This window comes from Sminthopsis crassicaudata, chromosome 1, assembly GCF_048593235.1.
Source record: "Sminthopsis crassicaudata isolate SCR6 chromosome 1, ASM4859323v1, whole genome shotgun sequence".
Lineage (NCBI taxonomy): Eukaryota > Metazoa > Chordata > Mammalia > Dasyuromorphia > Dasyuridae > Sminthopsis > Sminthopsis crassicaudata.
In genome coordinates, this window is record NC_133617.1 from 48,618,891 (window position 1) to 48,645,743 (window position 26,853).

At 43.3% G+C, this 26,853-nt stretch overlaps 1 protein-coding gene and 1 long non-coding RNA gene across 2 annotated transcripts in view; one reads left to right on the top strand and one right to left on the bottom strand.

Moving 5' to 3' along the window:
• The window catches only part of MUC16 (mucin 16, cell surface associated), a gene marked incomplete in the record, with an annotated part of 203,838 nt that extends 183,132 nt beyond the window's left edge, over window positions 1-20,706 (bottom strand). The window contains 3 exon segments of the mRNA XM_074301797.1: window positions 4,933-5,028; window positions 5,463-6,512; window positions 20,489-20,706. Of these exon segments, the coding sequence (XP_074157898.1) occupies window positions 4,933-5,028; window positions 5,463-6,512; window positions 20,489-20,558 (1,216 nt within the window).
• Window positions 3,538-10,261, top strand: LOC141561784 (uncharacterized). The gene is made up of 4 exons (XR_012488159.1): window positions 3,538-3,668; window positions 5,165-5,269; window positions 5,551-6,435; window positions 9,934-10,261. It is a non-coding gene; the product is annotated as an uncharacterized LOC141561784 (long non-coding RNA).
• Window positions 20,707-26,853: the final 6,147 nt, after the last annotated feature.

Consider the following 26,853-nt stretch of genomic DNA (forward strand, 5'->3'; position numbering starts at 1 on the left):
CATCTATGTTTTGGAGGTCTAGATGGCAAACAGATATGGAACTGGGGCTGACCCCTGCAGCCTTAGTGCTGTGGATCAGACCAGACCCGGGGAAAGCTGAAGCCATCTTCTCTGTCTTCATGGCCCCTAAAAAGGCCATTGAGGCTGATGAAGCGAGGGGATGTTTCAAAGAAGGACTGGGTCTTGTCCCAGACGTGGTGAGAGTCGCTGCTTCGGTGGGACTAGTGGACCTTGGAGTGTCCGGGCTTTCTCCAGGGATGGGCATAGAATCCTTGGCACCAGAGGATGCTTCTGAGGTTGGTGCTGGCAAAGGCACCATATCTGCTCCGAGGTCAATCTCCGATATACAACTTGGAGTATGGTCTTGAGTCATGTAGACAATTGAGTCTGTTCTGAACCAAGTGGACCGACTTGACTTGAGACCAAGGCTGGTTTCCATAGCCTCAGAGGTTCCAGGAAAAACTTTACCATTCTGTGGGGCTGGAACACTTCCCGTGCCCCTTCCTTGGCGTACCAGAGCACTTGTAGAGGCCAAACTATAATTTGACCATCTGTGGCCCATTGTGGTGGCCACAGATCCCCTAGAGCTGGCTGTCTGCTCTTGACTTTTGGTATGATTAGAAGAGGAACAGACAGCTTCCTCCATCTCTTCTCCAGTTGTAATATTGGTCACTGAACTATCTGAGGACTTGGAGGACGAGGAGACAGACGGAGAGAAGTTCCCCTCCTCTCTTATAGTGGGGAGGTTAAAAGAGGCCATCCTCTCAGACCAAGAAGTAGTCTGGTACACCACGGAGCTGGGATGCAGGCGTGCAGTGTGGGTTGTTTCTGGGAGCTCAGGGACAGTAACCTCTTTCTGTTCTTGCTCAGGTATTGGAATATCCCACTGAACAGAAGATGTTGAACTCTCAGATGAGGAGGTGGTCCTGGGGGCGGCCAAATTAGTCTCTGAACTTGTGCTTGGGAGTTTAGAGCAATACAGGGACAGCAGAGATGTATGACTGCCTGTGACATTGGTGTTGGGGCTCAGACTTACACTCTCAGTCTTAGGGATAGCCACATTCACCTCCTCTTCTGTGCAAGTGACCCCTGATAAAGTAAGAGGGGCAGCAGCTGTGAGAGGCTGCTGTGAAGAAAGACCACTGTCTGCCCCACAGGTAGTAAACTCCGGGGCTCCAGCTACAGGAAAGAGCTCTGGGATGGCTTTACTTCCTCCCATTGGGGGCACAAAGCTGCCAGTGGGAGAAGCTGCTGTTGTGGATGGCTCCAGAAAAGAGCCTGTCTCTGCTTCAAGATCGGCTCCTATTGTAGAACCTGGGGCATGAACTTTGGTCACATGGACAGAGGACTGTGTCCTGAGCAGTGCAGGAGCATGTATCAGGGGGCCAGCGCCGGTCTCTAGGCAATCCGATGTCCCGGGCATATCCACGCTGATTTCCACATCTGGAGCAGTGCTCACTGTACTTTCTTCATCCATCAACATGGTCACGGCAGCCATCCCTGAACTCAACCATTCGCTGCTGATAGCAGCGACGTCTGAGGTCCCAGAGTCCTCAGAGTCAGCTGTTTGTTTGGGACCCGTGAGCTGTCTGAGAGCCATGATTTGAGAAGTAGCTTCCATTATCCGTGATTTTGTTATGACAAAGGATATCCAATTGTTCACAGTCATGGAGGATGGAAGCACACTCTCCTCGCTTTCACTGATAAACTTTTCAAAAGGAGCTACATCAAACCAGTGGGCCTGTGGGGACTCTTCGGACATGCTGCCGGACTTCCAGTCGGCCGCAGGGGTGGCTGTGGACCGAGGGGAACCTCCCGGTGCTGCTGCCGTCTGCACATCCTTGGGAAGCAGGGCAGCTACCGGTCCGGCCTGCCCACCCGGCTTCTCTTTGAGGGCAGATGGCACGTTTGTCAGCACCAAGTCAGGGCTCGTCTCTGTAGCACTGACAGTGCTGATATCAGGGGCTGCTGTGGGGGAAATGTCATCGGGAGAGGTCTCTCCTGAAGCTGACTCAGGAGACAGAACTAATTTCTCTGAAACGCCCGGGGACAGTGGACCTTGAGGATGGGGAGTAGACAAAGGGGCGGCTCTATTAGCCTCTGCTTCGTTACTTGGGAGTTCAAGATAGGATTCTGACAGAAAAGTGGGACTGATGTCAGCGACCTTGGCTGCTGGGGGCAGGCTTGTCCTTTCAGTCCCGGGAGCAGTCGAAGTCATCTCCTCTGCCACGGGAGGGGCCCTTGGTGCCTGTTGCCAATCGGGAATTATGCCTTCTAACTTAGACATGGTGAGAACCACGTCTTTGTCTGTGTCGGGGACCCCTGGGACGACTGTGCTTTCTCTGGTTGTGGGCATGGAGCCACTGATGGTGGAAACGGCTATTCTGGTCGGTACTGAGAAAAAATCTGTCTCAGATCCCAGCCTGGCCTCGGACGCGTTACTGGAGGTATGGGAGAGAGTTGAGTCGAGAATCGAGTCTGTGCTGAAGCCTTTAGGAGGACTTGTCTTGAAGCTAAGGCTGTAGTCAGTAGAGTTGGAAGTCCCTGAGGAAATGGTGCTGGCCTCTATGTCCGGAGTATTGTCCACTGTGCTGGATCTATCAGCCAGGACGGTGGTAGAGAACCAGCTAGGGCTCATCCACGGGATCTCGGTGTTGATAAAAGTCGAGCTGGTGTCAATGGATCCCGCTGACCTAGACCTTCCGTTGGGGGTGATGGGAACAGTGGGTGGAGTGGTCTCTTCACTTGTGTCAGCACCAGAAAAGCTGCTCCCTGAGCCAGAGGGTGAGGGGCCCATAGTGGAGAGAAAGGGAAGTGGGTCCTTTGCCGAGGGAGGAGCTGGGGCGCCCAGGTAGCTGGGCTGCCATGTCTGGGTGATGATGGGGGTGTCTGTGGGCTCAGGGGAAGCGCTCGACCCTTCCACGTTCTCTCTTGTCCCTTCAGTGGATGAGGTGGCTACACTCGTGTCCCCTCCGGCAGTCTTAGGGATATTGCCCGGTGGAGTAGCAGAGAGGAAGTCTGATCCGGGTTCTGTCCCTCCCTGGGTGTCTGTCCTCTCTTTGGAGGTGGACATGGTATACCGGGGGTCCAAAGCAGGACTCCCCCTTGTGACTTTGGCACCGAAAGCTGCAGGAGAGGAGGACAGAGGGACAAGGTGACTGAAGCCTGTCTCTAAGGGGGCAGAATCAACAAGGGGCTGAGGAGTTTGTGGTAGGCCGGGACCCTCACCAGTAGTTGTGCCTGCTCGAGGTGTGGGAGAGGAAACTGTCCCCAGCAGGCCAGTCTTGGAAGGAACGCTAGAGCCTGGGCTGTTGGGAGGCACAGCTGGGATGGGAGAGACGGAGGTGGTTCTGGCGCTCTGGGTCACTCCTTCTGGTGACGTCTCAGGTGGAGGGGAGATGGTTCCTGTCGGTGGCTTGCTCCTTGGGCTGCCGGTAGCAGTAGACCCAGTGAGGCTGGTGGACTTAATGGCAGCAGGGCCAGAAACTGTCTCCATGACAACTGCCCCTGTCGGAGTGTCGGAGATAGAAGCTCCCTGCGTGGAGCCAATCACAGGGATGCTGGAGGGCTCTGGGGATTCTCTGGTCATAGGACGTGTAGCCGTGGCGCCTCCTGCCCACCCCCAGCTGCTGGACAGGCCTAAGGCTGGAGGGGGTGCTCCATGAGAGGTCCGGTGGGGAATTACTCTGCCCCCCATGCTCATTTCCTCCCTGTAAGACCCCTTCTTATTCCCAACCTCCTACAGCGCAGTGGCCCTAGCCCTGAATCAGAAGACTGGCTTCAAGTCCTGATTCTTAGTTTGGTGATTTGGGGCAACTCCCTTCATTTGGCCTAGTAGGGGAGAGAGCATGTTGTAGCAGTACCAGTGTCAAACTCGGATAAAATGGACCCCTGCAGGACTTAGAAATCCATAGATTAACATAATCCACACTTATTTATCTATGTTGTGTTTTTATTTATCTGTGTTGTATTGTGGTTTTTTTTATTCTATGTTGTATTTTATTTATTTATCTGTGTTGTATTGTGGTTTTTTTTATTCTATGTTGTGTTTTATTTATCTGTGTTGTATTGTGTTTTCATTTATTTTGTTAAATATTTTGAGCTGGTTTGGACCATACTGGGGAGTGGACTTTGAATATGACGCTTCTATAAGCCAGGCAGTTGGGGGGGGGGGGAGGTCTTGGGTTTGAATTCAGCTTTAAACACTTAAAACATTAGGAAAGTAGCCAGTGCTTACAATGTGCCGGGCACCTGACTAGATGTATGACCCACAGCTAATAAAGGCAAACCACTTCATCTCAACTTGAGAATTCTCATCTACAAAATGAGGAATTAGTTTCCCAAGATCCCATTTGTCCTTTGGGACCTGAGTGTGCTCTATACCCATAATATGTTCCAAAAGGAAGAAATTGGGTACAATAAACCAGTATAACATCACCAAAAAGAAGAAAACAGGAACCTAAGCAAGATAAATCCTTCACAAGACATGCCCATGGTTGTCATTAGCTTCAGATAAAAAGCAATTTCCAATGGAGAAATAAAGCATTTATTATGCATACACTATATGGCAGACACTATGCTAATACGCATTTTATAATTATTTTCTCATTTTATTTTCAACACCCTTGGAAGATAGCTATTATTATTATTACTCATATTAATTATATACTATACTATTATATGATTATATTATGTATAATATACTCAGATATTATATTACTATTATTAATCCATTTTATAGATGAGGAAAATGAGGCAGTTTTAAGTGACCCTTGAGAGATAGTTGTTATTATTATTATTATTATCCCAAAGCAGACAGAGTTTAGGTGACTTGCCCCAAGCCATGCAGCCAATAAGTATCTGAGACCAGCTTTGCATTCATCTCTAAGCCCAGTACTCCATCCACTGTACCAAATTGCTGTTTCTACTCACCCATGGGAATGGCAGTGGACACTGTTGCCAGAAGGTTACTTGTTGAAGCTGTCTGATCACTAGTTCTCGACAGAGGCAGCGTACCCGCTTTGCTACCTGAAGAAAAGGATGTCGGAAGTACCAAGAGATCAGTCAATACGAAGGAAAAGAAACTGTTCCTGTAGGTGCTAAACCCAAAGAATAAGCAGATAAACAATGCTTTCCATCCTTCTTTCCCTCTCCCTGGTCTCAGGAAACTCCACCGCCAAAGCCTTTTCTTCTGTTGGACAATAGACAATAACACTTACCACAGGTCCAGTCATTACCGTCACCAGTTCCTGCCGACAGTAAGAAAAAGGTAATTTTGCCCCGAGCCCACCTTCCCACTTAGTGTGCAGGGAAACCTGAGGGATTACGTGGGTCCAGCAGACATGGCCCCAAACACGGACCCTCTGTAGAACAAGCTAGGAAAGTCTTGCTCCAAGACTCCAACTTGGCCTTCTTCCAAGGTCCCCCTGCACCATTCCCTAAAGGGAAGTTTGGAACCTTACTTGTCGACAGGAGAGAGGTAGAAGAAGTGGACTCAGGAGCTATCTCTTTCTTCAGGGTGCTGCCCACTCTCCCTGTGGTCTCTTGCAGGAGAGAGACCGGATGGTTATCGGCCATAGAGGTAACGCTAGCTTGCGTGGATGCTCCTGAGGCGTCCTTCTCTGATCCTGCAGTGATGCTGGCTGTTCCAGTGGCCCCCTGAGATGGCATAGCATCAGAAGATGCTGTGCTTGCCCAGGATGCAGGAGGAATGGAAGTGGGAAAGGTGGATGAAATCGGGCCCAAAGGCATATGGGCAGGAGAAGACAAAGGCTTCTGAAATGGAGTAGGATCCAGGGAGGGAGAGCTCCTTGCCTGGGAAGGAGGGCCTTCTGCAGAGGTAGCCATATTCATCTCTGCCCGCAGAGTGCTGCTGTCAGAAGCCGAGGTCCTTGACAGTGGAGGGACTGACATGACTTTGAAGGGAGGTATACTCTCTGCCACGGTTCTTGTTGTCAAGGTTGTGAGCCTAGAGTGAACTGTCTCAGTGGGGCTGGAACCTACCTTCAAGGGGGTCGTAGCTAAGGGAGTAGACCAAAGCAGGTCCGTGCTCGTCACTCTGTCAGATGTGACATTTATTCCGGAGTCCTTGTGGGGAGGAGGAGATGTGACAGGGGGAATGCTGGGGACCACTCTGCTGGACATGGGGCCCGGAGACAATGAGCTCTCCCCCCACCTTGGGGCTGGAGTAACAGATATACTTGTCCCAATGCCTGTGACCTTTGAAGTGGGAGGAGATGATGGGGATGTCTTGTTAGTCCTCACAGATGAAGATTTTGATGGTTCCATGGACATGGGAGCTGTTGAGTTTGGACTGGTCTCTATAGGAGATGAAGTAACAGGTGCGCCCGACAAGCCTGGATCCAGAGATTTAGCTGCAGAAGCGTTCGGGAGAGTGGAGCGGCTCCCACCAGGGTCTGAACTTTGCAGGTAAAGGTGAGTTGTGGCGAAGGAAGATGTAGCCTCTGGGCCAACCTTGCTTGTCATGGTGGCCGTAATGGTGCTGCTCATATCTGTGGGAGTTGAAGAGGTTAGAGTGGCTGGGAAAATATATCCCTTTTAATCCCCGTGGCACTTCTTTATTTCTAACCGGTGCTGAAACATCAAGGAATTTTTGAACTCTGGACAGTCAACCTCCTATTTCCAAGGTGAGTTTACTATAGTACTGGGGAAAGGAGATCTTGTCACACCCTTGAAATAGTATCATTAATTAACCCCCAATACCTAGGAGGAGGGAGGAGAAGCAACAGGTAGAGAAGCGGGGTGGTGGGCATAGGTGGACCCCAGAAAAATATCCTCTCAACAACCTGGGAAGCCAAGCAAAGGAGCAGAGCAGCAAGCTAGTGGAACCCCTCAAGGGAGAAGCCTCCCAGTCCCCTGTAAATATCAGCACCTGTACCAAGGCTCTATTCACCCGGAACTAGCTGTAGGACTGTATCTAACCAGGGTTATTTTCTCCAATGGATGAAATGATGTAGTGGAAACTAGAATTTAAGAGTCAAAATCCAGCTGGTCTTAACTGCCCAAGATAGTGGATCCCAGAGCTAAACACAGAAGCAAACTCAGCGTCCATTTGGCCCTATCCCCACCTCATTTTTGTTATTGAAGAAACTGAAGCCCAAAGAGATAGCCTCTGGATAGTCTCTAGAAACACAGGCTTGTAAAGGCAGAGGAGGCCTTCAAACAAGTCTTGTGAGTCCAAAGACAATGTTCTTTTCCCTATACCACACTGACTTGTGACCTTCTCAAATATTTAAAGACTTTTAAAGTCTCAAAAGTATCATGGAGAGAGGGGCTGATCTCCAGGTAAGGAAGACATGGTTCAAGTCCACACCTCTGACACCTGAACAAATAAATCATCGAGACAAATCTCAGCATCCCCACAATTTGCTACAAGTTACAAAGCAGGTTTGTATCTGGCTGGGGAGAGGGACTTTCCTGACTGAAGAGTTCCCTTCACCGAGACAATCACAGATCCACAATAGTAATAAAAGCATGACACCCCAAGCTGAGGAGCAGAGGTTGCCCTTTAATTTAAGGGCTCAGTACTGCAGTTCCTCCAATACTAACGTGTCATCTCTGTGGTTCAAAGTATCATTTAATTTCCCCATGAAGAAATATCCTCGCTAGCCTTGGCTGACACAACTTGGAAGATAGGAAACTCCTCTCTCCTAAGGTAGTCTATTCAAGAAGTGTGTGTGTGTGTGTATCTGGGGGGTTAAATGTGTTGTTTCTTAATATAGAGAATTCCCAAGTTCCCAAGTAATGATCCTTTAGCAACAGGAGTAAGCACTTCTTTTTTTCGTAGAGAATTGCCTATTTTATTGATCCTAAGTGTCACTTCTTGGCTGAAGTGCTTTGCCCAGGTTGCCAAAGCCAGTATGTGCCAGAAGCACTTGGACCCAAGTCTCCCTAGAACCAAGACTAAAGTGCTCTGTGTGTCTCTCTGTCTGTGTGTTTGTGTCTGTGTGTGTGTGTGTCTCTGTGTCTCTGTGTCTCTGTCTCTGTCTGCCTGCCCTTCTCTCTCTCTCTGTTTCTGTGTGTGTAACTCTCTCTCTCTCTCTCTCTCTGTCTTTCTATCTCTGTGTGTGTATGTGTGTGTGTGTGTGTGTCTCTTTCTTTCTCTGCCTCTCTCTGTCTCTCTCTGTTTCTGTGTGTCTCTGCCTCTGTCTCTTGTCTCTCTCTTTTTTTCTTTCTCTGTCTCCCTCTGTCTTCTCCCTTTCTCTCTCTCTCTCTCTCCCCCTCCCTCCCTCTCTCTCCCTCTCCCTCCCTCTCTCTTTCCCTCCCTCCTTCTCTCTCTCTCTCCTCTCCTCTCCTCTTCTCTCTCTCTCTCTCTCTCTCTCTCTCTCTCTCTCTCTCTCTCTCTCTCTCTCTCTCTCTCTCTCTCTCTCTCTCTCTCTCTCCCCTCTCCTCCCTCTTTCTCTTCTTTCGCCCCACCCTGCCTCTCTCATCCTTCTCTTCCCTACCTCAGCTACCTCTTTTTTTGGTAAAGACTTAAAGGATGTGTTCTATTTCCTATTAGGGGAAGAAGAACTGTTGGGTTGTTAAGTCCTTTCTAATAACTCCCTGTGACTTTCTCCAGAATGACAGAATTTCCAACTTGGAACGGAGTCCAGGGGTTGGATTGAAACCTCTTCTAAAAAAGGATTCTCATTCCAATTTGTGTAAGAAATGATCATGCAGCCTCTGCCCAAAGACTCCCAAAGAAAAAGCCCCCTCCTCCTCCTGCCCACTCCATTTTAGAGCAGCACTAATTGTTAGCAAGTTTTTCCCTACATTTAGACCAAATCTGCCTCTTTGCCATTTTGTCAGTAAGTCTGTCTATAACCATTGATTAAACACCTAATATATTCCAAGCATTGTACTGAATTGGAGATACAAAGAAAGGCAAAGATAGTCCCCACCCGCCTTCATGTAGCTCCCAATCTCATGAGGGGAGACAACTAATAGATAGAGGATAAAGGAGAGAATCGAGAGAAATAGAATTAAGAGGATTGGGAAAGCTTCCTCTAGATGGCAATATTTTACACCTCTTCCACCCTGCTGCTCCTGCTTTCCACCCCACACCCCCACGCCCCCAGGGCCAAGCAGAGTACCCCAAATCCCTCTTCCACACGACAGCCTTATGAGTCCTCGAAGCTAACTATCACCACATTCTTCTCTTTAAGCTAAACGTTCCTACTACCTAGTACCAGACTAGAGTCTCTCCACCTTCCCAGCTCCTCTCCTTTCTATGCTCTCCAGCATATCAGCACCCTCCCTAAATTCCAATACCCATTGGAAAGAGGACTTAGAAGTATTCTAGTCCAGGAATTCTTTGCCTTTTTTGTCACAGACCCCCTCTGTTAATCAGGAAAAGCCTAGGAACTCCTTTGGCAAACAATCTGGGAAAGCCCAACTCCTCAGAAGCTTTTAAATGTATAAAACAAAATAGGATTACAAAGAAAACCAATTACATTGATATTTTTACATTCTTGTTCAGTTTCAGTCATGTCTGGCTGTTCTTTGTGATCCCATTTGGGGTTTTCTTGGCAGAGACACTGGAGTGGTTTGCCATTTCCTTCTCCAGATTATTTTACAGATTGGGAAACTGAGGCAAACAAGGTTAAGTGGCATGCCCAGTAAGTGTCTAAGGCTGGAACTCATTTTCCTGATTCCAAGCCAAGCACTCTGTGCACTATGGCACCACTTATTGGTCACTATTGAAATACAGTTATCAAAAGACATTTTTGAAAATTCCTGTACTTCAGGTTAAGGACGTTTGATCCAGAGATTGAGGAGATAAATGCAAAGCAGGACTCCTAATCCTTTGTTAAACTCCATTGGCATCTGCATCTGACCCAGGGTCAACACAGCTGGTGGGTGATCATAGCCATGAAGTTTTATAAGGAATTTCAACAATCACAAAGCACTTTTCATAATTGTCTGCTTCAGCCCCATAGCAACCCTGGGAGCCAGTTGTGGCTGGTTTAAAGGTGCCCATAGTCACACAGCAGATGGGGGCAAGATTGGAATCCAGGCCTCTACAAGCTACTAAAAAAAACAACTCAGGAATAGAAGTTCCTCTGACTGGAAGACTACTGGCCAGGCCAGGGAGAGAAGGCCATCGGTGGTATCTAATAACCACAAATAGTGATCATCCAGAGAAATATCCCTCTGCTTCTCTTTCCCAGCTAAAAATGTCATTATATCTAGCTGATATGTGCTCATAGAGTACAAAGTAATTTAGATATGACCCCAAATAAAACAAAATCAATAACACTAATTACAAATGAATATGATTGTGTGATTGTACCAAAAATAATTACAATGGTATCTTCCAGAATCAGGTAGAAATAACTTGGATTTTCCTTATCCCTGCTGTCCTCTAATTGCATGATTGAGAATTGAAATTATTTTATTGATCCTCCACAAAGAACATCTGCAATGATGAGACAGTTACATGATTCAATAAAACTAAATGATAAAAACATTTTTATTAGTAAAGAACAACATTGGATCAAATACTTTTATAGTCTTTTTGAAAAACTAAGAGGTAATATAAGGGTTATCCATTAAAAAACTGGTGAATTTGATCCTGGGAGTTGTAACAACAATCAGTGAAGTAGAATATAAAGAAATTTAGCAGAATATAGAAAAGAGCCTCTTGTAGCTCAGGGAAGGAAGACTGGAGCCAGCAATGGCTCAAGATTATAGAGATGGAAGTTCTGGCATGCTACAGACAAACTAGTATGCTATCAAAATGAGGAACATAGAAGATGTCCTTTAATGGGAATAAGAGAAAACTAGATACCAAAACATGGCATTTTAATTATTTTTAAATCAAGAGGTTTGGGGGGTAATTTAGGGCAATGGTATGTTTCTTTGTGGTTCAGACTTTTCTAACTTTCTCATTATAAATGCCCTATCTAGGGCCTAATTCAGGCCATTTTTTATGGTGTAAATGGGCTGAGCACCAGTACTAAACTCTTGCTGTTTGTAAAAATAAAATTTAAAGTAGATAATAATTGTGCAGTTATATGTTTTCCCCCTAAATAACATTTTTTGTCCTTGAATTAATTTTTTTCTAAGTTCCTTGTCAGTTAGAAATGGTTAATACCCTGCTCCAATTAAAATGCCATAGAACCAGAAAAACTGCAAATATTACTCTGATGTCACATACTTTATGGGAAAATATTCATAAGAACATTATAGTCTTAAGGCACTTGTATTTTTCTTCAAGAAGTATGGTTAATTAAACCATGTCAGTTATCTTTTAAAAAAATAATTTTAAAAAATTTGGATTCTTTCTACAAGTGTCTAGTATATATGCCTTTCATAAACTGCTCATATTTCTGAAGGCCTGCCTTGTCTTCAATTTTTTCCTATATGGAAAAACAAAGCACCCATTTTGACCCTACCCTATTCTCTCATAGAGTGCCGGATCTGGAAACAAGTAAATATGGTTTCAGATCTTATTTCTATATTTATTGTTCTATTCACTTCTTTTTATTTGTAAAATGAGGAACACATTACCTACCTCTTGACTGAAATGTGTTGGAGTCAAGATGCAAATTGAGGCATAGATATTTTTTAAGATGGTCACTGTGGGATTTTTTTTTTCTTAACTATTCACCTTTATTCAAAGTACTTTGTTTTTCTTTCTTTCCAAATGAAGAAAAAGGAAGTAAGGGAAGAAAATGAACTTTCATTGGTTTTTTTTTTTCAATTTCATTTTGTTTTGAGACAAAATAAATTGAGGGACTGTGACTAGGTTACCTCCTAATGTAGTGGGGGATACCTGAAATGCCTTCCAGATCTAAATCTAAAACTTTCAGCCTAGCTTAGTTTCTGTTTTCCATTCTGGCCTCTATGTCTTCAAGATCTATCCATTCAATGTCACTCACTATGTGACTTTGGTCAAGTATTATTCCCACCTCTGATACTCATTTTATCATCTATAAAATAAGAGAGAGAAAATCCAGTTGTATCTAAGGCTCTTTCCAACTTCCAATGTCCTGATCTTTCCCGGTGGATCAATCTTTGCTTTCTCTTCCACTTTCCTTCAAGTTCCAGTTCAAGGAATTCTTCCCTGATTATCCTGGCCCATGCTGAGCTCTCCCTTCCCTGAGCTCCCATGGTAGTGAGAGTCAATTGCAAATGGTTAACATTTTCCTTTTAGACCTGTCTTCCATTTTAATAATCTCATAGTATGATATAAGAAATTAGGGGAGGATGAAATATTTTACCTGTCAGATTTATAGATAAGGAAAGAATTTGGGACCCAACAAGAGTAAAATGGATAATTTTGGGTTACATCAAATTAAAAAGATTTTGTACAAAGAAAACCAAAGCAGCAAATTTTAGAGGGAAATTAGAAACCTGGGAAATAATTTTCAGAATAAGCAGTTTTCAGAAGAAATCAATATCTAGGGTCATATTTAAAAAGATGCTCTAAATCCTTATTGATTAGAGAAATGCAAATTAACACAACTCTGAGGTACCACCTCACACCTGTCAGATTGACTAATATAACAGAAAAGAAAAATAACAAGTGTTGAAAGGAATATAAGAAAACTGAGTCACTAATCTACCTTTGGAGTTGTGAACTGCTCTGGAGAACAATTTAGAACTACACCAAAAAGGCTATAAAATTGTATATATCTTTTGACGTAGCAATACCACTACTCAGTCTTTATTCCCAAAGAGATCCAAAAAAAAAAAAAAAAAAAGGAAAAGAACCCAAATACACAAAAATATTTATCACAGCTCATTTTGTTTGGTGACAAAGAGCTAGAGATTGAGATGCCCACCAATTGGGAAATAGCTGGATAAGGGACTGACCACTGTGACGGGTCACTATTGCATCATAAGAAGTGAGGAACAGGATGGTTTCAGAAAAACCTAGAAAGATTTGCATGAACAATGCAAAATAAAGTGAGAAGAACCAGGAAAATATTGTAAATAGTAACAACAATCTTGTACAATGATCAACTATGAATGACTCAGCTATTCTCAGTGATCTCCAGTCATCTTGATCTATATCTTGCCATTGGACCCAGATGCCTCTGGGGGGAAAAGTGAAACAGGTGACCTTCTACTGTCCTCCCTCAATTAAATCCAATTCACTTGTATGACATGGCATCCCCTCCCTGATGTTATGGTCCTCTTTGAGAGGGATAAAAACAACAATCCAAGACAATTAGGAAGGACTTACGATGAAAAAAAAAAATGCTATCTGAATGTGAATAAAATCAAAATATACTTTTTAATTTCCAGTTTTTTGGTCTGCATTTTCTTTTGCAACATGACTAACATGGAGATACATTTTTCATGACTTCACAAGTATAATCTATACCAAATTGCTTGTCTTCTCAAAGAAGTGGGACAGAAGGAAGGGAAGGAGAGATTATGGAACTCAAAAAATTTTAAATGTCAAAAATGTTTTTGTTTACATGTAATTGATAAAAAAATAAATTAAAAACTAAATGAGAAAAAAAAATCTCACAGTTATAGTGCTTTAAGGCTTGATCAATTTGAGTGCTGGGCTTATATTCAGATCTGGAAAAGGACCACTGTAATGGTCCAACTCTCTTATTTCATAGTTAAGGAATCTAAGGTCCAAACAGGTGATTGCCAAGATCATATAAATAGGAAGCATAACATCTAGCTTTTGAACCTAGGTTCTGTGACCACAAATACAGAGCTCTTAGGATCCTCTAGTCACAAAGAGTCAGAACCACGGGGGTCTTGAAAAAATCAGTGTTTGTATGATAGAATCGATCTACAGAAATTATCCATTTTCAGAGTCAGGAGAAAGAGGAAGAGAACCTCAATGAGCTTTTTGATGAGAAGAACAGTAAACAGGATGAGATGACAAGTTTCGAGTTTGTTCCCTTTCAAAGATACAGGCACCTAGGTTCAAGTGCAGATGAAGAGGAAAAACAAAAGATATGAAACTTAGGTATGTGGAGATAACACAATGTTCAGCTCCACCCTGAGAGGGTTCTACAACCCTGCGTCAATGAAGAGGCCCTCGGGGTTGGCGAGGGAACATACATAGCGGGGTATGATCCTCCACCTGTAAGCCAACCAAGCACCCAACCTAGACCACAATGTTGACATAATAGGAGCGGCTTCTCCCCAGTCACAGTTCCAGGGCAGCAATGACATCTGAGCTCTATAAGAAAGGAAGAAACCATGACTTCTCAATCAGCAGAAGTGTCAAGTTCCCAGGGCCAACTGCAATTCCAATTCAGCTGCCTTTGAATGCCAAAAAGCAGTGTCAGGAAGGAAGCTGCCCCTGTGATACGTCCTCGCTCATCATCCATCACCTTCCATGAAGGCAGATGCCTTCATCCTCAAGCATTCTCGGGGCTCTTTTGGAGTCCTATTATTTTCTACCCTGTATACCATGCTTTTCTGTCCCCAGATCCATGTCATGGGAATACAGGATTTAAAACTGAAGGGAAGGCTAGAAGGATGGGGATGTGGAAAGAGGTCAGCTGAACTAGCCCTTTAAAACTGTTGTTTAGTCTTTTTTAGTCATATCTTATTTGGGGTTTTCTGATAAAAATATAGGAGTGGTTTGCCATTTCCTTTTTCAGCTCGTTTTACAGATGAGGAAACTGAGGCAAATCTTGAAGTTTCTTGGTCAGGATCACACAACTAGTAAGTGTTTGAAGCTAGATTTGAACTCAGAAAGAGGAGGCTTTTTGATTCTGGACCAGGTACTCTGTGAAGCCACCTAGCTGCCCCCAGCCCTTCATAGATCTGCACTGAAATTGAGGCTCTGTCCCTTATTAGCTGTACAACCTGTGAGACTCAGTTTCCTCTTCTTTAAAACAAAGATATGTGGTAAAATTGTGAACAGATACAAATCATCTGCAAAGGAATTTGGAATTATGCAAGAAAGTGTCCATGTCCTAGGACCCAGAGAATCTACTTTTAGGTATCTACCCATTGATAAAAAGAAAGCTCTTTCCATCCCCAATATATACTAAACTATAGCAGCACTTTTTGTGTGAGCAAAGAACTGGAAACCATTGTAGAAGCCTATCAATTGGCATATGGCTAAACAAATTATATGTGCATGTAAGAAATGATAAAATGATGAATAGAGAAATATGGGAAAATCTTTATGAACAAATTGAAGGAAACAGCCAGAAAAATGACATACACATGAAAATAGAAAGAGAGAGAGGGGACATCCAGGGATAATAATAATAACCATCCATATTTATCTAGAACTTCTTCCACAGCAGCCCCAGGAGGTAGGAGTTGCAAACTTTCTTGTACCCCTTTTCCAGATGAAGAAGCTGAGACTTAGAAAGGTAAAGTGACTTCACATGTAGTCATGCTTCCAGGAAGTGATTAAGTCAGGATATGAAGGCAGATTCCCAACTCCTGAACCTGGATTCAACAATTACATTATTTTGCTTCTTGGAGATATGGGAAGAGAGAGCATGAGGAGGAAGAGAGGACTTGGGAATGATAAAGGCTGCTAGTTAGTGCAATAGATGAAGTGTTAGTTCAGGATAAGAAAGACCCAAGTTCAAATTCAATCTCAGATGCCCAGTAGCTATGTAATCTTGGGGACACTGCTTGATTTTTGATTTTGTTGATTTGATTTTTGATCAGTTTCCTCATCTCCAAAATGAAGATAATGTTATCACCTACCTTCCTAGAGTGGTTCTAAGGACCAAAAGAGACAATATTTGTAAAGCACTCTGAAAATATTAAAGTTCTATATAAATGCCAGTGATCATGATGATCATGATCAGGATGATTATGATGGTAATCATGATCATGATGACGATGACGATGACGATGATGATGATGATGATGATGATGATGAAAATGTAGCATGAGTCTGGAATGTATTCCCTCCTCCCTTCACCTCTTACAATTCTTTATTTCCTCCAAAACTCAGATTTACCTTCTAAATGAGCCACTCTTGGTTCACCCATTCCCCAACTGTCTCCCCATCAAAGAAAAAAATACCTCATATTAATAAGAATGTTCATCAGAAAATATTTTTGCAGTTCCTAAAACATAAAAGCTATATTGTCTTGCCTGATAACAATTTAAGCTCTTTTAGGACAGCTAGAAAATGTCTGAGACCATATTTGAACTCAGAGAGGAGTCTTCCAGACTTCAGGCCAGCAACTCCATGCACTATGGTACCACTGGCTTGTCACTCACTAGTTGTACATTATGTTTATATCACCAGTGGTTGGCATATAATAAGAAGGTATTTTTCAAACACTTGTTAATTGATTTATCAGTTGATTAAAGGGATGATGGATTTTTAGTTGAAAGGGACCTTAGAGATCAATTAATCTGATCTTTTAATTTTACATATGAGGAAACTGAGGCCTAGAAAAGTTAAATAACTTTCAATGATGGGCAGAGAATATAGGGAAAGGATGAGAAAGGAACAAGTGAACAGAAACCTCCCCATGCCCTTCCCCCAGTTGGAAATTATGTCTCCATTTCCTCTATGTTTCATCTCCCTGGAACCCAGTAATTCACTAGGAAAAGTAGAAAGGAGGGAAAGCCACTAGGACATGGGAGGTTGGGTGGGAAATAACTAAGGCAGGGACTCTGAAAGGAGGAATGATTAGGATTGGTTCTCTCTGGGCTTCTCCCTCTCAGGTAAAATGTGGCAAGGATAGTCAGTGCTCAGGGAGGAGTCTTTTCCCTATCCAACTGTGATTTTGTGACCAGGGTGACAGATGAGGAGTGAAAGGACAACATAGCTCTTTCACACATCACCTAGCATCTTTTCAATTAAGGTGACAATTTCCTGATCAGAAGACTGACTGCAAGCATAAAAGAGCAAATTCTTGTTTACAAAGGATCAAGAAGCCCTAAGCAAACAATCTTTTGCTTCCTGGAACTATAATGAGTAAAAAGAAAAATAAACTGAAACTCTTCTCCCTACCTGAGGGCTGACTTAGAACCTATCCCAGAGTGATGCTCTCTTCCCTTGCCTCTCAGTGGCCTGCCATCATTCCTTTGATGGCCCCCTCCATTAGGACTCCTTTGATGTTCCCAGACACCCCCAAATACATTGAATACTTCCTTAAATGTTCTTCCCAAGCGTTGAGTGCTCCAACAGGACAGTACTTGGGACTCTGATTCTATTTGTAAAGGCAGGAAGTCAAAATAAAGGGGAAACTAAAGATGACCCCAGGAATATTTCCATAGATTGGAGATGCCTCCTAGAAATGAGGGAGGGAAACCAAGCTGAGCATCAAGAATCATGGATTCTGATTATTTATCTCAAAGCACTTTCAGAAACCCAAATGGACAGGGCAATGCAAACAGTCCTAGAAGCTAATGTCCAATGTGACTACCCCAAAGGAATCCTGCCTGTGCCCCAGTGTGAATATTCCTAGGAATATGTATCCAAGACTCAACATGACTATTCCTTATTAGTGTCTGCCCATTGGCCAGTATGAATAACTGAAAGGTATGCCTCAGAAATGCTTGCCCCCTGTCCAATGTGTGGATAACTCAAGGGTCTATACAACGTGACTAGCTCCAAGAATGCCTTCCCATTGCCTCATGGGTATAACTAGGAGAGAGGGAACTTCTAATTTTCAACACAAATAAACCCAGTAGTGACTTGCCCAATGCCCAGCATGACTAGCCATCAAAGTCTTCCCAGCGTTCCAATGAGTGTCCTCCTTGGAGTCTACCCAACAAAATGTGAATTGCTTAGGAGTATCTGCACAGTTCCCACTGTGAATAGCCCTGTGGGTTTTTGCCCATTGTCTAGTATATCTATATCTATATCTATATCTATATCTATATCTATATCTATATCTATATATATCTATATATATCTATATATATATATTTATATATTTATATATATTTTTATATATGTCCAGGGGGAGTAGTACTGATGGTGATCTTTAGGTGTATGAGAAGGGGAGATTTCTAACCCAGTGCTCAATGTGAATAACTCTGGAGTGTCTGTTCAGTGTCCAGAATGAACAGCTTTGGCAATATCTGCTCAATACCTACTGTCCATTGACCAATGTGAGTGAGGTGAGAATGGATTGCCCAGTAACCAGTGAAAAGTCAAGGTGGACGGAAGTATGAATAAGCATAGAGTGACCTGCCCAGTATCCAGGATTAATAACCTTAGGTATCTGCTACATGCAACATGAGTAGATGTCCACCCGTTGTCCAGTTTGAGTGGAAAGGGGGTGATCTACCAGAGGCCAATGGCAATAGTCTAGAAGGGGCTCTGCCCAGTGTTCTAGATGAATAGCCATAAATGTTCCTGCCTCATGCCCAGTGTGACCCTAACTGAAATCTTTGGGTAAAGACTCCTCCTGGAAATGGAGAAGCAAGCCTGTCTCTGTTGTGGCAACATTATTTGGGGACAGATCCCCTGATACTTCCCTGACACAAGTAATGTGAATAGTTTGTGCAAACCTGACTGCTATTCAGGGTATTGTGCTTCATGTACAATGCTCTTTGACCACAAATCCTGTAACTATTTGCCTGGCTTTGCAAGCCATTCCTGTGTGACTCACTGTCTCTCCCCCCACTCCCAATTAGGCTTGGTCCTGGGAAGCAGGGCAGGGTGAGAGTGGGTAGGCTTATTGAGGTTAAATGGGCAGCCTTTCCAGTCAGTCCCCTGCCTCACCAGTCAAGACTTAGAAGTGAAAGTTCTGCCCACATATTGCCATAGAAAATAAAAGCCCTAGTAGCAGAGTCAAGAACCCTGAGCTCCGGCCCTAACTATGACCAACTATGGTCCTATCATGCTACATTAACTGAGCTCCATTTCAAAGGTCCTCAGTCCTGATCTGCTTAGAACAAAGAAGCTAGTAAATCTCTTCTAAGAGTGGAAACTGAAAAACGACTAAACAAACAGAAAATAAAGAATGGGAGCCTCTGGGTCTGAAGATCATAGGATTAAATCTGAAGGGACCTTAAACATCAGTCCCCTACACAGCCCTCCCTGATCTTTATAGACAAGAAAATTGAGGTCGGGTGAAAAGTCACATGGATTTTTAGTGTGAGAGGTTGGGTTTCAAGCCAGGTTTTCCAACTTCAGATCTACTCATGTATCTCACAAGAGGGACGCCCGATACTCCCTGAAGGCAGAACACACATGGTTTTACTGTCTCTATCCATGAGAGTGAGGTCACTGCTGGGAACCTCCACCCCGATTCCAATAGTAATTGGGCAAAATCTCAGGAATGTATTCTCTAACCCAATCCAGACCCCAACTCATCCATTAGTGAGACTATATCTATATCTATACACACACCCCCACTTTTGTCCTCTCCCTCATCATTACAGCCCCTCCAGCCTACACAGAGACCCCAAACTACTACATGCCTAATGTGAGTAGATGTCCACCCGTTGTCCAATTTGAGTGGAATGGGGGTGATCTACCAGTGGCCAATGACAATAGTCTAGAGGGGGCTCTAGGAACACCACAACTCCTCCCTAAATACCATGGTTTAGGATTCTCCCCTTTCTCTTCTTACATGCTATGGCAGTATCACAAAACCCCAGAGAGAAAATGGAATGGAGAGTCTGTCCCCAGAGGCAGCACTTGTCACTCCATCTTTGTCCCACCTTCCAGGTAGGAAAGACTACATTTTGATTCTTAGATCCTTTACTGCCTTCATTCCCTTCTCTTAACCTCAGTTTCCCCATCTGTAAATAGAGGTAGGGAACAGTGTTTTGGAACTTCCAAAATGTCACTGTAATTGAATTTACTATTGTGTCAATATTTGCTGAATTAATTATTTGCTTTGGTCCAGGCTTGAACCCATGAGAATTCCTTACAGCCTCATCTTTTGAAACCAGTTTCTATCTTTACAAGGAGAATAGAGGTGTTGAATGGGGCATAGTATTCCCAGGAAAAGCCAGTGTCTGCAGGGAGTCTTCAGGGATGGGCATTGCCAGAAAATAGTCCCACAAAATGAATGGAATCCAGCTTGAGTGGAAAACCTTCCAATAAAAAGGGCCAACTCCCGGAAAGCTGTCGCAGCACCTGCCTGGATGTACCTCCACATTCAAAATCTAACTAGGATTCTGTCTGTCTCTATAAGAATCTCTGCTAAAGGTAGCTTCAGTCAACCAGGAAAATATCTCCAATGGGGGCCCCTTGAGAGATCCTTAGCACCAAGACATTTCCTAAGAGAAGTCCCTATCAACTGGCAGGTAGTTTTACAGTAGGGGTCTGCTTTCCTCTCCACCCACCTACCTGTCAATATTCATCTCTCCTAGAGGAAGATTTTTCATTCCCCTTCCCACCCCCCGCCTCTGGAAACTGACCCAGTCTTATCATTTTGTACAAGCGACCTAGGATCCCAGAATTTCCTAGAAGGGACCTAGAAGGGTCATGTGGTCCCACTCCCTAGTTTTTCAAACAAGGACCTAGAGACCCAGAGAATGAAAAGAAATTGCCCCCGGTTATCCAAATAGTGCATCCTCCTTCCCTGGACCCCTATCCTGGAGGTAAACTTACCTGCCCCAGAGGTAAATATGAAAAATACAGTCAGAACCAGCGGGTGCCTCAGGAGGAAGTTCCATTCCATCCTAGATCCCGGGCCAGCCGAACCCCCCACAGCAGCAACAGCAGTAGCAGCCTGGTCCAGCCAGGCAGGCAGTGGCTCCCTACTCCTCACACCCCAAGGGGGAAGCTGACAGTAAACCCTCCCAGCCCTGGGTTTGGTGAAGTGAAAGAGGGAGGTGACACACCTTTCTAGGTCTCACAAAGGGATAGGAGGGCCGGCCCTCTGAAGAAGAGGAAGGAGCTGGCAGTTGGCAAAGGTCACTCAGCATTATTCGGCACCTTGGGCGGTGGGGACAGGCCAGTGACTAATCTGAGGGCAGGACCATGAGATGTCCAGCCCCACCTGCTTCTGTGTGGATGGATGGCCAGTCACTCCTAGATGGAAGCTGATTGTTCAGAAAACACTCTTTTGTCTCTAGTCTCTTTCTGAGACTGGCTAATTAATCCTTCTTGGGGGTCCCTAAGAAGTTTAAGTTTAAAAGAGCAAACAGGGAGGTTTCCAGTCCAAACTGGGAGATTTCCAAATCCACTCCCAAAAGTTACTTTGGGAAAACACTAGAGGCAGCAGCAGGTCTGTTATCGAGCTTGGTGCTGATCTTGAATAGGGGAGATGAATCCCATCATCCTCCTGAAGAGACCCCTACTCACCCATTCTCCTCTCTTAGACATCTTTTCTGGGTTAGTTTGACTCAGCTTGGTGGTCCTACCCTGTCAGACTGCTCAGGCTAGGCTGGGCCAATCCCTGGTTCTGGGTTTCCCCTTATTTCAGGGAGGGGCAGAAAGAGGAAGCAAGTATGTGAGGGGCTGAGACTGGCTCCGGGGGAGCTGAAGAATGTGAAGGAGTGGAATGGGAGGGGGCCTGCATTCCCCAGGAGGGGAGCAACCCATCCAGATCAGCAGAGTGGCTGATGCTGATGCATCCATCTGGGCCAGCTCCCAGGATGGAGGAGTAATCTGCTCCACCACACCCACAAGGGGGGCTAGGGAGAGTATGATGGGAACCAATAACACCAGACTCTGGGACCTGGCCATGTCTAGGACTAGGCTTCCACTCTTCTACCTCCTCCCTTGCTGGGTGAGTTTGGCCAGCTCCTTCTGCTTTATGGTCTTGCTTTGTCAGATTGGATCTGTACCAGGCTGTGCCAAGCCACGGTGCAAGCAATCTAAGGCACTAAAAGGAGAGTCCCCTGAAGCCGCTGGCCCTTTGAGGAACCTACATTTTGTTTCTTACAGCAGGTCCACCTCATTCCTCATCCTGGTTCAATCACAACTTGTGTGACCTCAGACAAACCTCTTAATCTCTTTGATTTGATCTGTAAAATGGGTGGGTAGCCTAGATAATTTAAGATTGCGTAAATCTATATTTAATCTTCAAACTCTTATCCCCTAATACCAACCAGATATACATACTCCTGAGAATGTGGAGAACTTCCATTTTGGTAGTGAGAATAATGGAATCATTCCTTCTTGCCTATATTATTTCAGAAATCTCCTTGCCAGCCTCCCTATCTCCAATCCCTCCCGTCTAGATGCCCATTTCCTCAAAGCCCAATCATAGCTACATTCTTCCCTTCCTCAATAAATTAATAAGTGATTATATTATTCCAGAATGGAATACTGAACAGGGTCTTAGACATCACCTTCATTTTACGTGGATACTGAAGTCCAGAGAAAGGCAGGGAACATGCCCACAGATCAAGTTGAATTCTGAAACCTGGTATCTCCTCATTTCCCATCTCATTATTTTGACCTCCCCAACTATGTCTAGACCAGTGGATCCCTCTTGCTTCTGTGCCTGTGTTTAGGTCAGTGCTCCAACTTAGAAGGTCCTTCTCCCTTTTCGCTTCCATTTCACACCTCTCCTTTTAACAAGTCACTGTCATTCTAATCAGTGATAATAATATCCACTGGAAAGAAAAAGAGAGAAAGAAAGGAAGAAAGAAAGAAAGAAAGAAAGAAAGAAAGAAAGAAAGAAAGAAAGAAAGAAAGAAAGAAAGAAAGAAAGAAAGAAAGAAAGAAAGAAAGAAAGAAAGAAAGAAAGAAAGAAAGAAAGAAAGAAAGAAAGAAAGAAAGAAAGAAAGAAAGAAAGAAAGAAAGAAAGAGAAAAGAAAAGAAAGAAAGAAAGAGAGAGAGAGAAGAAAGAGAAAGAGAGAAAGAAAGAAAGAAAGAAAGAAAGAAAGAAAGAAAGAAAGAAAGAAAGAAAGAAAGAAAGAAAGAAAGAAAGAAAGAAAGAAAGAAAGAAAGAAAGAAAGAAAGAAAGAAAGAAAGAAAGAAAGAAAGAAAGAAAGAAAGAAAGAAAGAAAGAAAGAAAGGTTGAAGTCCGCAAGCTGCACTAGATTGGTTCGGGCCATTTTGGGTGAGTATATAAGTTTGGTTTTCTCATTACTCTAACTGCCCAGAAAAGGTGCTGTGTTTCCTAACCTCCTGTCCCCTCCAACATCTGTGCTGTGCCCCAAGGGATAATCCAGTACTGTTTGCTGAAATGGGGATGGGAGAGACCTGAATGAATCCAATGTTCTTGTTTTCAGTTTTTTTCCTCCTTGACTGAGCTTCTGTCACTGTGGCACACTCTCTCCTAACACTTCAAAATGACAATACAAGCATTAATGACTCCCTTCATCTTGAGGAGAATACCTCAGGGACCTGTCATTGGACCGTGCTATTGAATAACTTTATCATTGACTTGGATGAGTATATAGATACCACATTTACCAATTTTATAGATAATACAAGCTGGAAGAGATATGCTTTCTTTTTCCCCTGAGGCAATTAGGGTTAAGGGACTTGCCCAGGGTCACTCAGCTAGGAAGCCTTAAGTGTCTGAGGTAAGATTTGAATCAGGTCCTCTTGACTTCAGAGCTGGTACTCTATCCACTGTGCCATCTAACTGTCCCTAAGAGATATACTTTCAATGAAAGAATCAGCATACAAAAAGTTTTCAACAGGTCAGAATTGGGGGCCAAATCTGGCAATTTTTAAATAAGCATTTATTAAGCATCTATTATGCACCAAGCATTGTTTTAAATGCTTTACAAATACTATCCCTCTTTTATCCTCACAATAGCTTTGGAAGACAAATGGCATTATTAGCTCTACATTGCAGATGAGAAAACTGAGGCAGAAAGAGATTAATTGGCTTGTCCAGGATCATGCCAGATTTGAACTTAGGTCTTCCTGACTCAACTATGCATTTGTTGAGGTTAGGAAGGGGACCCCAAAAGTTTGGGATCACAGACCGGTATTGCAAAGTGTCTCAAAAGAATTTGTAGTCTTGAATACATTTCCTTGTCAAAGGGCAGAGTTTATTGTGATTATAACACCAATTGTAGTGGGCTAGACTCCAGAAGAGACTAGCAAAAAACCAGGAGCAAGAGAATAAATTTATAGGAAAAGAGAGACCAGGAGCTTCATTTTACTTATTTTCTAATTTTATGGCTCACAAATAAGTTTGAGGGGTGATCTATTCCAGTAACTTGGTCCTTAACTGACCAACAGATTATATTTGCTCATTTTATGGCTTTTAGGTAGGTTTGAGGAGTGGTCTCAGGAATTTGGTTATCACTGAGCCGCAGATCTAGGATTATCCTAAAGCCAGAAGACTTTGAAATCATTGACAGACAGATTGTTCTTAGGTCAGAGGGCTTCAGGATCACTATCTTCCCTAAAATCTAAGGGAAGAAATATTATTACATTCCTAGGCTAGAGGACTTTTACAATTATTGACAGATTGTCAAAACAATAGTACTCTTAGGTCAGATTGCATCACACTGAACTGCTGGGCTGCTTTTAATATGACCTTTAAACTAAATTTGAGAAGCAGAGGTATACCTCTGACATATAGAAATTTTCCTAAAACTATAAGTTGTAAAACACTTGCAGATCTCCTTAGTGAAGAGAATCTCCTCACTTTAAATTTCCTACACAAAGCCACAAGTCTGAGTCATTTGACTCAGTGCTTCCCCTCGGATTCAAAACATCAATTTCACAAGTATAAAATGGGAAAGATGTAGCGAGATAGAAGAACTGCCTAAAAGTCACCAGGAATTACAAGCTCAGAGTCACAGAATCTTTGGCTTGAAAAGAATCTCTGAGGTTATGTAGTCCGACCTATGCCTGACCAAGAATCCACCAATAAGTTTATTATTGAGAATCTACTACAAGTCAGGTATTCTGTTAAATGATAGTGATATAATGAATCAAATAATCCCTTCCTACAAAGAGCTTGCATTCTAATTGTGTTACAACAAGAACAGAGTACATATATAATGAATAAATATAGAATAAAAAACAAAATAAATACAAATACAAAAAATACAAAAATCAATACAACGTAGTTAATTTGAAAGAGTGAAAGTACAGGAGTTGAGAGAATCAGACACAGTTTCACATGCAAGACAGTGCATGAATCTCAATTTATGCATCTTAAAGGAAAAGAGAGGGTGTCTAAACCTAAAACCTACCTAAAAACCATAAAATTAGTAAATATAATCTGTTGGTCAGTAAGAACCAAGTTCCTGGAATAGCCCACCCCTCAAACTTACTTGTGAGCCATAAAATTAGAAAATAAGTAAAATGAAGCTCCTGGTCTCTCTTTTCCTATAAATTTATCCTCTTGCTCCTGGCTTTTTACTAGTCTCTTCAGGAGTCTAGCCCACTACAATTGGTATTATAATCACAAAACTTTGCCCCTTAACAAGGAAATGGATTCAAGGCTGCAAATTCTTTTGAGACATCTCCCAACACCGGTCTGTGACCCTAAACTTTTAGGTTCTCTTCCCAACCTGAAAAAAAACAAGGGATTCTTATTTGATTCTAGAGGCAAAAGAAAGCCCTTGGCATTTACTGGATAGGGAAATGACATGGTTAGTTCTGTGCTTAAGAAATAACTTTGGCAACAGTGTGGGGGAGAGACTGAAATGGAGAGAGATTTTAGGCAGCTATCCCAATTAGGAGGCTGTTGTAGTGATAGAGATGAAAGGTGATTAGGGAGTGAATTTAGGTGGTAGTTGTGAGATTAGAAGGAGTTGAATGTGAAAAATGTCATGGAGATAGAAATAACAAGATTTGGCAACTGGTTGGATATGGAGGCAGAGAAATGTGAATTGAAGATAATACAAAGGTTATACAACTGGTGTTTTCCATAGAAAGAGGAAAATTTGAAAAAAGGGATGGTGACTTTGGCCAGAAAGCTGAGTTGTTTTGAACATGCTGAATTTGAAAAATCTCTGGGTCATTTAGTTTGAAATGTCCAAAAGACAATAGTGATATAAGACTGAGACTTACCATTAAGTCATATGCATAAAAATGATCTTTATAGCAGTGGAAGTTGATAAGATCACTAAGAGAAGGAACATAGAGAGAAAAGAATAGAGAGGCCAGGAAAGAACCATGAGGAACACCCTGAGTTAGGGAAAGACTGCTGAGCCAATCACCAATTACTTATTCACTCCCACTTCATCTCCAACATCTGTGTATTTCAGATAAGAAAGTAACTATACAGGGTGATTATATAGATCAAAACATTTTATAAACCTTAAAGCTTTCGTAATTAATATTTAAATCCCACTCATGAAAGCTTTCTTTGGGCAGCCAATCAAATTCTACCTCTAATATGGGTGGGCTCCACTATCTATATGTCCTTAAGCTAATCATATCATCATTGAGTCTCATTTCCATCATCTGTAACATAAGGTTATTGTTCATCCTTTGTTCTCTAAGATGACCAGGACATCAGAGAGGGGATGCCATGAAATGCAAGTTAATTGGATTGAAGTGAGAGAGGGCTGTGCAAGGTCACCTGCCTCACTTTCTCCTCCAGAGCCATCTGGCTCCAGTGGCAAGATATAGATCCAGGATGACTGGAGAATGGCCCTGCATGGAGACAAAAGTGGCTGGAAAAGGAACAAGATGATGATACTAATTACTGATATTCATGTATCATTTTATGGTTTGCTAAGCACTTTGCACCTGTTATCTCATTTGAGACTCCCCACATCCCTATGAGGTAGGTAACTTAAAATCTATGCTAAACTTGAGTCCCAACGTGGAGAGGAGTCCACCCATCTCCCCTTCCTCTGAAGCAAATTACCCACCTGCTTCAGAGAGGCCCAGAAGTACCTCCTAGCTGGCCCTGCCCAAGATGCAAGTCTGGAGAGTGTTCTTTAAAACCCAACAAACATGAGAAGTATGTCCCTTCCATTAGACCAGCAGGAGCTCAGGCATCTTGGAGGAAGGACCGTTTGTAAGGCTGGACAGAAAAAGAGAAAGATTCCTTGCCTAAAGTACATTTATTTGAGCTTTTCATGGGCACAGAGAGT